The sequence below is a fragment of the Oryctolagus cuniculus genome, chromosome 12, assembly GCF_964237555.1.
Source record: "Oryctolagus cuniculus chromosome 12, mOryCun1.1, whole genome shotgun sequence".
Taxonomy (NCBI): Eukaryota; Metazoa; Chordata; class Mammalia; order Lagomorpha; family Leporidae; genus Oryctolagus; species Oryctolagus cuniculus.
Window position 1 is genome coordinate 89,441,756 of NC_091443.1, and position 13,537 is coordinate 89,455,292.

The following is a 13,537-nucleotide window of genomic DNA, read 5'->3' on the forward strand; positions in this document are numbered from 1 at the left end:
TTCTCTCTGTCTCTCTCTCTCACTGTCCACTCTGCCTGTCAAAAAAAAAAAAAAAAAAAAAAAAAAAAAAGCTTACTACAGACCTGCAGTTGCCTTGGCAGTTCCAGACCACATGATTTTGCATGTCTCATATGGCCCTTGGGCCGAGCACTCTTCACCTCTGCTGTAAAGGGAGCATTAGTTGGTTGATAGTCTCTGATCTTCCCTGCCTTGCTACTGGGGTATTTGGTTTGTATTCATGAGTAGTTCTCCTCTTTCCTGGTTGGTCAGCTGCCATTTTACTCCCAAGTTTAATGTTCTGCTGATATATGGGGATTTTGATTGATACTAAAGGTTAATGAGCATTTGTTTTAATAATTTTGTGTGTCAGTAATTTGGGCTCAAGTCTATGTATTGAATCTCAAAGGGATTCCTCATTTTAGTGCAGTAGAGACTCCGTTAGTTTGGTATACAAAGCAAACTAGGATCCACTCAGTGTCCTACTTACGTCTTTTTATAACAGCTTTGTTGAAATATATATTTCACCCCATTACATTTACCCATATTAAGTGTGCAATTTCAGTTTTTTAGTGTATTTACTAAGTTGCACAGCTTTCACCATATCTAATTTTAGAACATTTTCATCCCCTCCAGCTAACCCCCACTAGCCGCTTGCAGTCATTAATCTGTTTTCTGTAGTGCTTTGTTGCTTTTTTGTTGCCAAATAGCATTCCACTGCATGGACATACCACATTTGGTTAATCCATTCATTGGTTGATGAACATACTGTGAATATTTATTTACTTAGTTTTAAGATTTTTTTTTATTTGAAAGGCAGAGTTATAGAGAGAGGAGGGGAGAGAGAGAGAGAGAGGTCTTCCATCTGCTGGTTCACTCCCCAAATGTCTGCAATGGCTGGGGCTGGGCCAGGCTGAAGCCAAGAGCCCAGAGCTTCTTCTGTCCATCCCACATGGGTGCAGGGCCCTAAGTACAACTTGGGCTGTCCTCCTCTGCTTTCCCAGGCTCAGCAAGGAGCTGGATCAGAAGTGGAGCACCCGGGTCTCACTCAAATCAGCGCCTATGTGGAGTGCTGGTGAAGGCCTAACCCGCTACGCCACATCACCGGCCCCATGGCTGTTATGAATGATGCCATGAACACTGCTGTAGGAATGTCTCTGTGGATGTTTCACACCTCTGGAATGGAGTTGCTGGGTCAGGTGGTGACTGAGTTCTGAGGAACTGCTGAGCTGTCACTTTTATCCACAGTGACTGCACCATTTTACATTTTTTTAAAGATTTAGTTATTTATAAGTCAGAGTTACAGAGTCAGAGAGAGATGTTCCATCCTCTGGCTCACTCTCCAAATGGCTGCAGCAGTCAGGGCTGGGTCAGGCCAGAGCCAGGAGCCTCATCTGGGTCTCTTGAGCGCCATGCATTCTCACAGTGGTCGTTTCCTGAGGATCTCTTCTGCACTGTGTGTCCTTCTTAACCAAAAGACCAGCGTCTTCAGGGCGTGCCCTGCCACTAGTCCTGACCCCTGTAGCACCTGTGCACGTGCACCGTCTTTGGAATGACACTGGCTGTGTATCCTGACACTGTTTGCTGACAGTGAGACCATGAGTGAGTGAGTGACTTTCTTGACCTCAGCAAGATGGAACAAAGCAAAGGTAAACAAAGTTTACCTCAGAATTGTTTTGTTGTTGTTTTTAAGATTTATTTATTTGAAAGGCAGAGAATTAGAGAGGCAGAGGCGAGAGAGAGAGTGAGAGAGAGAGAGATGAACCATCTGCTGGCCACAATGGCTGGAGCTGGGTTGATCTGAAGCCAGAAGCCTGGAGCTTCTTCTGGGTGCAGGGACCCAAGCACTGGGACCATCTTCCAATGCTTTTCCCAGGCCATAGCAGGGAGCTGGATCAGAAGTGGAGCAGCTGGGACTTGAACCAGCGCCCATATGGGATGCCCGCACTGCAGGCCAGGGCCTTAACCACTATGCCACAGCACTGGTCTCCCCCCGCACCCAAGAGTTTTGTTAGGATAACATACTACATATAAAGCACTTCTGCCATAGCTGGCAAGCGACAAACACTGTAAAATGTTAGCACAATTAATAATATTAAATGGATCCTTACTGATTAAACTGTGCTTTCTGCTGACGAAGTCTTTGGGCTTTTTAAAATCTCCGTGTAGGTGTTGGCTGATGGTTTGAGGACTGGTGTTACCGAGTGGCTCGAGCCTCTGGAAGCAAAATCTGCTGTTGAACTTGTACAGGAATTTCTGAACGGTATTTGTTTCCTAACTCATTTTTCTTTTTCTTAACTGAGAATTTATATTTGCTATACTTAAATACAAGTTGTCTCTGTGGCTTGATATTCTTTTTGGTTGGAATATGTATAAAATGATGAAGTCTGACATGGTTGAAGGGACAGCTTTTGTCGTGAAGTCATCTTAAAAGTGAGTAAGATTTGATTTGAAATTTCTGTGACACAGCCATATCTGACACTGGAGGAAAAGAGGGGTGAACCGGTAGCCTCTGCATCCCTGCTGTGCTCCTGGCAGGGGCAGGCTGGGGCTGTCGTGTCCCTCAGTTCCTCCCACACCTGATGTGATGGGAACCTCGAATTCCCTCTGCTGGAGATTCCAGTCATGGCCCAAGTCCCCAGTTTCACGTCTCTTGTCCTGTGTGCCACTTGAAAATGGGATTAGGATGCAAATAATTTGCAGAGCAGAACAGTAGAATCGAGAATTAACCAACTTCTGCCACTTTCTAGACTTGAAACAGCTGGATGGATTTGGTGATTCCACAAGAAAGGACACAGAGGTGAGTGATTGCTGTCACATAGAAATGAACCTTTGAAATTGGATTGTACTGTTATGTTTCATGTTGTACCATCTTGGATGGATCTCATATAGTCAGGGCTGCATTTTGGGGAGTTTTTGTAGTCTTTTTTTTTTTTTTTCTTTAAGATTATTTATTTGTGAGGCAGAGTTACAGACAGAGAGGTCTTCTATCGGCTGATTTACTCCCCAAATGGTCACAATGGCCAGAGTGGGGCTGATCTGAAGCTAGGAGCCAGGAGCTTCCTGCAGGTCTCCTATGTGGGTGCAGGGGCCCAAGCATTTGGGTCGTATTCCAGTGCTTTTCCTAGGCCATAGCAGAGAGCTGAATCAGAAGTGGAGCAGCCGGGACACGAACCCGCACCCATATGGGATGCCAGCGCCACAGGCATAGGCTTAACCCCCTACACTACAGCACTGGTCCCTTTTCTCGTCTTTAATGTCAGTGCTAGTGATTGCTTTCCTTAAGAGCTGGTAAGTATTTTTATAATGAGAATTACATGTAAATATTAATTAGTTGCTCAGTTGTGGAGATATATAAGTGAAATTGTTAGTAGTATACTATAAGATCTTATTTCACTATGCTGTAATATGGTATTATATTTATGTATTTATTTATTAAGCTGGTTATATTCTCATTTGACATAAAAAGAAATGAAGAAAAAGGTAATTTCTTAAAGATTTTCACCTATAAGAAAAGTTGAATATTTATTAAGCATTCCAGTTTTTTTTCCCCCCAGAAACCTTTTATTTAAGGAATACAAACTTCATGCATTCCATCAATACAACTTTGGGAACATAGTGATTATTCCCACCATACCTCCCCCACCCCCCCATCCCTCTTCCTCCTCCCTCTCCTATTCCCATTCTTATTTTTTTACTAAGATCTGTTTTCAATTAACTTTATACACATATGATTAACTCTATACTAAGCAGAGTTCCATAAACTGTATGGAAAAAAAAAACTATTCCTCAATAGTTTGAGACAAGGGCTGTTCAAAGTCATTGCATCTCGAAGTATTAATTTCACTTCTATAGATTACCTTTTAGGTGCTCTATTAATTATCACAGATCAGGAAGAACATATGGGATTGTCCTTTTGGGACTGGCTTGTTTCACTAAGTGTGATGTTTTCCGGTTTCATCCATTTTGTTGCAAATGACAGGATTTCATTTTTTCTGCTATGTAGTATTCCATGGTATGCATATCCCATAATTTCTGTATCCAGTGTTCAGTTGATGGGCATTTGGGTTGAGTCCATATCTTAGCTATTGTGAATTGAGCTGCAGTAAACAGGGGAACAGATAACTCTTCCATATGCTGATTTCATTTCCCTTGGGTGAATTCCCAGGAGTGTGATGGCTGGGTCATATGGAGGTCCCATATTCAGATTTCTGAGGTATCTCCATCCTGTCTTCCACAGTTGCTGTGCATTCCCACCATCAGTGGCTTAGGGCACCTTTTTCCCCACGTCCTTCCAGCATTTGTTGTTTGTTGATTTGGGGCATTCCAGTTCTGAAATGATTTGCAGGCTGCAGTCGTGCACTGTGTGGATGAGTTTGTCCTCATTAGCGAATGCAATTGTAGAAATGCATCTGTGTCCGCCTTTGTGTTCGTGAATCTGTGTTTTAAAGCCTTGCTACCCCAGCGTCCTCCTCCTGGGTTTGAGCTGAGTGTTTGCTGAGGCGTGTTTCCTCTCCAGAGCGTGAAGCCCGACGCTGCCGCGGTGGACAGGTCTGTGCTGATCACGGTGCGCGGGGACCTCGACTTCGCTGAGCAGCTGTGGTGCAAGATGAGCAGCAGTAGGTTTCCGGCGTGATTACACTCTTTCCTGTTTTATTTATTTATTTATTTTGAAAGGCAAAGTTACAGAGAGGCAGAGAGAGAGAGGTCTTCTATCTGCTGGTTCACTCCCCAGTTGGCAACAACGGCCAACCAGGAGCCGGGAGCTTCTTCCGGGTCTCCCACATGGGTGCAGGGGCCCAAGCACTTGGGCCATAGCAGGGAGCTGGATCGGAAGTGGAGCAGCCGGGACACAGACCAGTGCCCATGTGGGAGGCACTACAGGCAGCAGCTTTACCTGCTGCGCCACCATGCTGGCCCTCTAAGTTTTTTTTGTTTGTTTTGTTTTGTCTGCGATCTGACCTGGATTTCTTTAACAATGTATTATTTCAGGTGGGCGTTTAGTACAGTAGTTAAACCACCCCTGGGGATGCCCACGTTCCATATCAGTGCCTGGGGTTGAGTCCCAGCTCCTCTTCTGAGTCCAGCTTCCTGCTAATGTGCACTGTTGGAGACAGAAGGTGATGGACCAAGTACTTGAGTCCCTTCCACCCGTATGGAAGCCAGATTGAGTTTCCAGCTTCTGGCTTGGGCCTGGCCTAGTGCCAATTGTTGCATGTATTTGGGTGAATCAGCAAGTTGCAGATCTTTGTCTCTCTACCTTGAAATAAGTGAGTTTTTTAAAAAGATTTTATTTCTTATTTGAAAGTCAGAGTTACGGAGAGAGAAAGAGAGAGGGATCTTCCACCTGCTGGTTCACTCCTGAGATGGCCACAACATCCAGAACTGGCCCAGGCTTGAGCCTAGAGCTTCATCCAGCTCTCCCATGTGGATGACAGAGGCCCAAGCACTTGGACCATCTGCTGCTGCTTTTCCCAGGCCATTAGCAGGAAGCTGGATCAGAAGCAAAGCATCTGGGATGAACCCAGTGCCCACGTGGGATGCTGGTGTCACAGTGGTGGCTTTACCCACTATACCACAATGCTGGCCCCTAGTAAATAAAAATATTTTTAAAATGTATTAAACCTTTTTTTAACCATCTTTAATTCCTTTCTTCTCCATCCATAAAGTACAGGTTATTAATCATTTCATTTGTATATTAAAATGAATGATGCATTTAATATGAAAATAACATCAGACTGATGTGTTTTTCAAGGTGTGGTTTCGTATCAAGACTTGGTGAAGTGTTTCTCGCTGGTCATCCAGAGTCTGCAGCGTGGTGACATCCAGCCGTGGGTAGGTTGTGACTTGCTGTTTCCTCAGCAGCCCAGCACGATGGGTCAGGACACAGGCGTGGGAGCACATTGCTTGGGTTTGAATTCTAGCTCTGCAGACGTGGGCAGGTCCTTCACCAACCTGGTCACAAGGTCCTTGTCTGGAAGTGAGGGTGGGGACAGTAACTGCCTCCCAGTGTTGGTGCAGGGATAACCGTTCAGTTCATGTGCATCTCCTGCTGCCTGGCTCCTGGTTAAGTGCTCAGTGTGTGCACCTCTGATGTTGTCACCAACTGCTGCTGTAGATGAGTCCTCCTCTATACTCCTGAGAATACAAACTGGGACTCTCTTCCTAAAGAGCAGTTTTGATAACTAACGTATTGAGAGCCTCACAGTGTAGCATGAGGTTTTCAAAGCTTTTCACCTTCTGGTGGAAGGGTTCCAAGTGACTTTTTCCATTTGAATTACATATTTTTTCTTTTTTTTTTTTTTTAATAAAGATTTATTTATTTACTTGAAAGACAGAGATAGAGAGGGAGTGACCTTCCATGCACTGATTATTCCCCAAATGGCCACAATGGCTGGGGCTGGGCCAAGCCAAAACCAGGAGCTAGGAGCTTCCTCCAAGTTTCTCATGTGGGTGCATGGGCCCAAGCACTTTTGCTGCTTTCTTAGGTGTATTAGCAACGAGCTAGATCAGAAGTGGAGTAGCCAGGATTCAAACTAGTGCCCATATGGGATGCCAACACTGCAGTTGGAGGCTTAATCTTCTATACCACGGTGCTAGCCCTGAACTTTTCTGCACATTACAATTTCCACAATGAATCTGTGCTTTTTAAAATTTTTCAAGATTTACTTATTGGGGCCATTGCTGTGGTGCAATGGCCTACAGTGCCGGCATCCCATATGGGTGCCGATTCAAGTCCCGGCTGCTCCACTTCCCATCCAGTTCTCTGCTGTGGCCTGGGAAAGCAGTGGAAGATGGCCCAAGTCCTTGGGCCCCTGCACCCATGTGGGAGATCCAGAAGAAGCTCCTAGCTTCAGATCAGCACAGCTCTGGCCATTGTGATCTTTTGGGGAGTGAACACAGTGGATGGATGACCTTTCTCTCTCTCTGGCTCTGCCTCTCTCTAACTCTGACTTTCAAATAACTAAAAAAATCTTTTTTTTTTTTTTTAAAGATTTACTTATTTATTAGAAAGGCAGACTTATGGGGAGAGAGCTTCCATCTGCTAGTTTACTCCTCAAATGACCACAATGGCCAGGCCTATGTTGGGCAAAGCCAGGAGCCAGGAGCTTCATCCAGGTCTACTGTAGCAGGGGCCCAGACACTTGGGCTCTCTCCTGCTACTTTCCCAGACAGTCCAGCAGGGAGCTGGATTGGAAGGGGAACAGCCAGGACATGAACCAGCATCCATACAGGATGTTAGTGTCATAAGTAGCAGCTTACCCCACTGCACCACAGCATCAGCCCCTCGTACTGCTTTTATAATCAAGAAAAGACTAAGTAAAAAGTTAGAAACAAAGGGATTCCTCACTTACTAGGAGTTATTTTCATTAATCTGGCTGCCACTTGCTGAGCATAGGAGCTAAGCCATGTTGGGAGGTGTGGCCGGGCACACTCCAAGCAGAGGCGTCAGGCGTAGGGATCCTGGGCTTTTTCATTTGGGCCACCGAGGTTTTCCCTGAGTTTTGGTGTTTGTGGGTTTGTAGTGTAATCCTGCTCTGTACATTGATTGGAAATGAGGTGCCATTCATTCAAAAAAAGAAATTGCAAACAACAGTGATGCAAGTAGAGATATTGGAAAGGAATGGAAAAATGACAGATGTTTTATGTAGATTTAAAATGAATTGTTTAACCTTTAGAACAGTGTGAAATCTCTAGTTCACAGCACTTCTTAATTTGCAGTTAGTGTGCTGGACATTGCAGCCAGTGAGGAGTTCCTTGTGACAAAAGCAGGGACCACACAGGGAGTGTTTTGTGGAGCAGCAGTGTCTCACGACGGAGGACAGGAGAATTCCTAGCTGTGAAGCCTCTGAGGACAACTGTGACTTCTCTTTGGTGGAATTGTACCTAGGGGTGATAGGTTTAAGCTCTTCTTTGTAGTTTCAGACTTAACCCTAAAAAGGTGGGGGGAGCTAGGAACAGCATTTCAGAAACTGGCATGTTTATAGGTTGTGACTTTGGTTGCAACCATTTATAGTGTCGGGAGACTAAGAATGTAAACTTAACAATGTTTAACTCATGGAAGATGTAATTTACTTCTCTTTTGCCTGTTGGATTTATCTACGATTTATAAAATGTTCTCGATTTCTAGCTCCACAGTGGGAGTAACAGCTTACTGAGCAAGCTCATTCATCAGTCCTACCACGGCACCATGGACACAGTTTCTCTCACAGGGACTATTCCACTTCAGATACTTTTGGAAATTGGTTTGGACAAACTAAAGAAAGATTATATCAGTTTTTTCATAGGTAAGTCTTTCCCAGCTCAAAAGATAGAAATGCACGTCTCAGTTGTTGTCTGTGTAGATGTTCTCAGATTTCGTCCTTCTGCTGACCCCTGGTCATTTGTGAGCTGGCTTTGCCTGGCTCCTGTGAGATAAGCATTTCCTTCTGTGGCCCTAGTTTGTCCCTTCATCCAGGTATTCAGTTACATATCACTGTAGTTGTTGTTTGTGGGTTTGTTTTTAATTCAAACATTTGAGATTCTGCTAGTTTAGTGTCATAAATAAAAAACCCTTTTGTAAGATGTTTGAATACCCAACACTGGATTCTTTTCATTAGAAGCACAATATGATCAGTTTTAGAGTAAGTGCTGGCATTTTGTTATGGTGTCATGTGAGAAAATTGGGGCTTTTGAGAGTTCCTATTTACCTTGACCATCTCTTTGATTGATGAGCTATCAGGAGGTTTCCTTAGCTTCCTTAGCATGTAGTAGACAATTCCTAAACCTTATTTGTGCATCTGCATTTTTTTCTTCATAGGTCAAGAACTTGCATCTTTGAACCATTTGGTGAGTTCATTTCTCATTCTCAACTTGGTTTTTCTTTTTCTTTTTATTTATTTATTTATTTTTTTTTTGACAGGCAGAGTAGACAGTGAGAGAGAGAGATAGAGAGAAAGGTCTTCCTTTGCCATTGGTTCACCCTCTAATGGCCACCGCGGCCGGCGCGCTGCGGCTGGCATGCTGCAGCCGGCACACCGCGCTGATCTGAAGGCAGGAGCCAGGTGCTTCCTCCTGGTCTCCCATGCAGGTGCAGGGCCCAAGCACTTGGGCCATCCTCCACTACACTCCCGGGCCACAGCAGAGAGCTGGCCTGGAAGAGATGCAACCGGGACAGAAGACTGGGACTAGAACCCGGTGTGCTGGCACCGCAGGTGGAGGATTAGCCTATTGAGCCGCGGCACCGGCCTTGGTTTTTCTTTTACCCATTCTGTGTACGGTTATTTAAAAGCTCTGGCCATGTGGCCAATTGGGGAGTGAACCATCGGAAGGAAGACCCCTCTCTCTCTGCCTCTCCTCTCTCTGTGTAACTCTTTCAAATAAATAAATCTTAAAAAAAAAAAAAAGTTACACAGAGAAGGAGAGGCAGAGAGAGGTCTTCCATCCAATGGTTCACTCCCCAATTGGTCACAACAGCCGGAGCTGCTGATCCGAAGCCAGGAGCCAGGAGCTTCTTCTGGGTCTCCCACGTGGGAGCCGGGACACAAGCACTTGGGCCATCTTCCACTGTTTCCCAGGCCATAGCAGAGAGCTGGATGGGAAGTGGAGCAGCCGAGACTAGAACCGGCGCCCATATGGGATGCTGGCACTGCAGGCAGTGGCTTAACCCACTGCACCACAGCACCAGCCCCAAGAACCTACTTTTTAACGCCCTGTTTTGCTTTTACCTTTTTCATTTCAGGAATACTTCATTTCTCCATCAGTAGATTTACAAGAGCAGGTTTATCGTGTTCAGAAGCTCCACCATATTCTAGAAATAGTAGTCAGTTGCATGCTTTTCATTAAACTTCAACATGAGCTTCTCTTTTCTCTGACACAGTAAGTATCTCTGTTGTTACTTACATAAAATGTATTCATTCTGCAAAACTGCAGGCAAAATCTGTACAGTTTCATTGCCAGTTAGGGTAGCACCTGTTCGCCTGTCCTCCCGGATGCACGGTTCTGGTCAGTGTCCTAGGAAGGCAAGGCTGCGACAGGAACCGACGTGACTTCTGGCTCTGAGCTTTCTGACTGCCTTGGGAAGGTCCTTTCCGTGAATCTTACTCCTCTGATAACCCCACGTGTGTGCTGTAAAGATGATGCCGTGAATGGGTATAGGGTATTTGACACTGTGTAGGTACCTGGTAAATATTAGTTTCCTCTCTTCCCTACGTCCCTATAAACCTGGGCCAGACTGCCATGGCCGCCGTCTCTGCTCCGGGGAGGGACTGGAGCCCTGATGCTGACCTGCCGGCAGCACTGCTCAGGGCGGCCGTGGGCCTGGGTGCCTGGTGCGTGTGTGTGAGGCCTCAGACCGTAAATAAGTGCACCCTTTGCCTTTCCTAAAATTAGGACCTGCCTCAGTGGCAAGAAAAATTTTTAAATAATTATTTTTTAATAGAACCTGGAAGAGGTGTTGTTTTTTTGTTTTTTTTGTTTTTTCTTTTTCTCATTAAAGATCAGCAGTGTAAATGAGTCAGCCCTTCACTAGACTCTGAAAAGTGGAGGCTGTGTCTCCTTCCCCTCCATTTTCTCCTGAAAAAGCCTCTCCTGTTTGCTGTATATGAGAAATGTGGCCACCAGTGATGTTTTTTAAATGAAATTTCCTTTCAAAGAAAGAAATGACGGAAGCTTTTGTCAGCGGGGGTTGGTGTTGATGCTGTGGCTGAGATGATTCTTTGTGTTGCTGCTGCTGCTCGTGGTTGTTGGTAAACTTTGAGGGTCACTCCTGAGCGTCACATGACCTGACGATTTATCTCCATCCAGCTCTTTTTTCAAAAGGTCTTTTTGTTTGTTTGTTTTAGATCCTGCATAAAATACTATAAACAGAATCCTCTTGATGAGCAACACATTTTTCAGCTACCGGTCAGAGCAGCTGCCATAAAAAACTTATACCAAAGGTAAGCAAGTTCATTATTAAATTAACGCCTTAGCCCCTCCGTGACTGTAGGCAGTTTTGGTGTCCATGTCCCACGGAGACCTGGTGACCCTGAGCTGCTTCCCCTCCGAGATGCTGATTGTCTCAGTCCCCCCATCTGACCTCCTCCTGGCTCTGCGGCTGCTTTCTGTAGGCCGGGGAGCCTCTGGCCTCTCGTGCTGGCCTTTCTCTCCACCTGACATCCCCTCCCAGAATGGAGAGTACAACCCCCGAGTTATAGTCTTACCTTCTGTCCCCTGACACGTCTGCTATTTCTCTGTTACTGCTTTTGAAAACATTGAATTGGTAAATTGGTATCAATGTTGTCTTTTAAAATTAAAACTTTTTTTTTTTTTTTTTTGGAGAGGCAGAGAGATCCCACACTCTGATTCACGCCCCAGCTGCCTAGAGCAGCATTTGGCCAGGGACCAGGGCCAGGAGCTGGGAACTCAGTCCAGGCCTCCCTCTTGTGTGGTAGGGACCCCTGCTCCCCAGGGTGTGCACCAGCAGGAAGCTCAGGTCAGGAGCAGTGCCAGGGATCTAACCCAGGCACCGGGATATGAGATGCAGCATCTCAACCCAGCCATCTGAACGCTCGGCCACGCACAACCCCTGCCCCCACTGCACTTCTCGAGGGTGGGGACCTGTTTGTCTCTCCTTCATCAGTGTTTAGCAAATGAGGACATCACTAAATGGCTATAGAAAGAAAAACTTTTTTTTTTCTTTCCTTAGTGAGAAACCACAGAAATGGAGAGTGGAAATAAACAGCGGTCACAAGAAGGTGAAAACTGTTTGGCAGCTCAGTGACAGCTCACCTGTAGACCACCTGAGTTTTCACAGACCTGGTAAAGATGGTTTCTAAGCTGTTCAGATAAGTCATTCCAGTAGAAAATACAACTTAGGGAGGTCATTGTCTTATCTTCAGGAACTAGTTTTAAATAATTCTCCTGAGCTCTAGGTATAAAACATATTTAGTCTTAAAAAATGACACTTTTTATGTGTATAAGCGTAATGCCCAGAGAATCCACTGAGTGAAAATGACACTTTTTCTCATTATCCGGGATAGAGAAACGCTTATTAGAAAAGAGAGCAAACAGGAGGCACAGAGGAGTAAAGATAGGTGACGAGGTGGAAATGCAGGCCACACCTCACAGCGTTGTGCACCGCCCCGCCCATCATGGTTCTGTGTCCACCCTCGTGTCCCCTGTGGCTGAGTGAGGGCTGTTCCCAGGGCTCTGTCAGTATGGTCCACGTTCATCAGTGAATGTCTCGCAGTCTTTTGTGAAAAGAGCTAAGCCGCCAAGTCTTCCCTCTTCCTCAGACACCCATGTCTGAGGTTCTGTTGTCTCTTGTTCATGAAACATTAAAATTTTGCAAGGATTACTTGACAACCAGTCTGATTTCAGACAGAACCTAAGATTTCAAAAGCCTGGAGTCTGGGAATACAGATGTTCTGTGTTACTGATGGATACTTCGCAGAATTATTCCCAGAGCTGTGCGTCTTGATTCGGGCGTAGTGGGAACTTGTGTCAGACGGGGGCTCTGCTCAGACAGCGAAACTGCAGAAGTCCTAAAGGAGCCAGCTGAAGTCACAGCACGTCTTCTCCAAGTGCCACATGAAACCTGGGCGCCATGGGAGTTGAAAACCAACTGAACACAAAGAGATTTCTGCATGGCAAAAAACGCCGCAGGCTAAACAGGCAGATGTGAGCCAGGAGAGATGCATCTCGTGCTCAGAACAGGGCGTCCTTTCCTGGTATATAAAGAACTTGCAAATCCGCAAGAAAAATGTCAATAACTTGGTAAAAAAGGACAGATGATATGAGCAGTTTCCCAAAAAGGAAATTCCAGTGTCGTAATACAAGGTGCTCGACCTCACCCATAGTAATGATGAGAAAGGTAAATGTTCCCAGTGATGCTGGCTCCCTAAGCACACGGAACACCTCTCAGTCTGTCACAGGTTGCTTCAAGAGTGGAAATTAGTTTGAATGTTGACATTATTTCAATTTGCTAATTCATTGGCCCAATAACTCCTTCCACGAATATATGAAATTCTTACAAAATCAACTATTTGTATGCTTGGAAATGTACTCAAATTCCATTTTGACTTGAACTTAGTAACCTTTTCTACCCATTACATATTCTTGATGTGTTTGTCTAGAAATTATTCAGTGACTTTTGGCCTAAAGACCCCACTCTTGAAGGAGAACTTCATTTGTCACGAGCCTCATTTGTCACAAAGCCTCAGGTACGAAGGCTAAAGCCCAGTAATGATTTGTGTTATCACAGGTCGCCTGCATTTAAGGAATTAGACCGAATACTGAGGTTGAAGGCCAGCTTTTCCTGGTATCTCATGGTGTGAAACAGCTGGGAGCTCGAGAGAGCAGTGCCCGTTCAGGCACCATGGGAGAGGGAATAAGGGGGGAGAAAAACAGTGTCCAGGGGAGTGCTGCCCACCCAGTGGGTGCTCAGTAAATGACTGTTGATAATGGAGAAAAGATGGAAACCGAAACGCTGAGCCACAAGGAAGTGGGTGTAATCCCATCTCACAACTGGGCCATTTATTTTTGAAATAGAACAGTCATGAGACACAAATGATACGTA

At 45.2% G+C, this 13,537-nt stretch overlaps 1 protein-coding gene across 6 annotated transcripts in view; it reads left to right on the forward strand.

Moving 5' to 3' along the window:
- Positions 1-13,537, forward strand: part of ZWILCH (zwilch kinetochore protein) — a 38,583-nt gene that overhangs the window by 22,430 nt on the left and 2,616 nt on the right. For 5 of the 6 annotated variants that reach the window (XM_070054395.1, XM_070054397.1, XM_008268859.4 and 2 more), the window contains 9 exons: positions 2,167-2,260; positions 2,748-2,797; positions 4,517-4,616; positions 5,753-5,832; positions 8,129-8,285; positions 8,798-8,826; positions 9,719-9,855; positions 10,821-10,916; positions 11,666-11,778. In XM_070054395.1, coding sequence (XP_069910496.1) covers positions 2,167-2,260; positions 2,748-2,797; positions 4,517-4,616; positions 5,753-5,832; positions 8,129-8,285; positions 8,798-8,826; positions 9,719-9,855; positions 10,821-10,916; positions 11,666-11,778 — 856 coding nt within the window. Of the gene's footprint in view, positions 1-2,166; positions 2,261-2,747; positions 2,798-4,516; positions 4,617-5,752; positions 5,833-8,128; positions 8,286-8,797; positions 8,827-9,718; positions 9,856-10,820; positions 10,917-11,665; positions 11,779-13,094; positions 13,219-13,537 lie in introns of those variants that run through there. The other variant, XM_070054396.1, reaches the window with a different exon arrangement.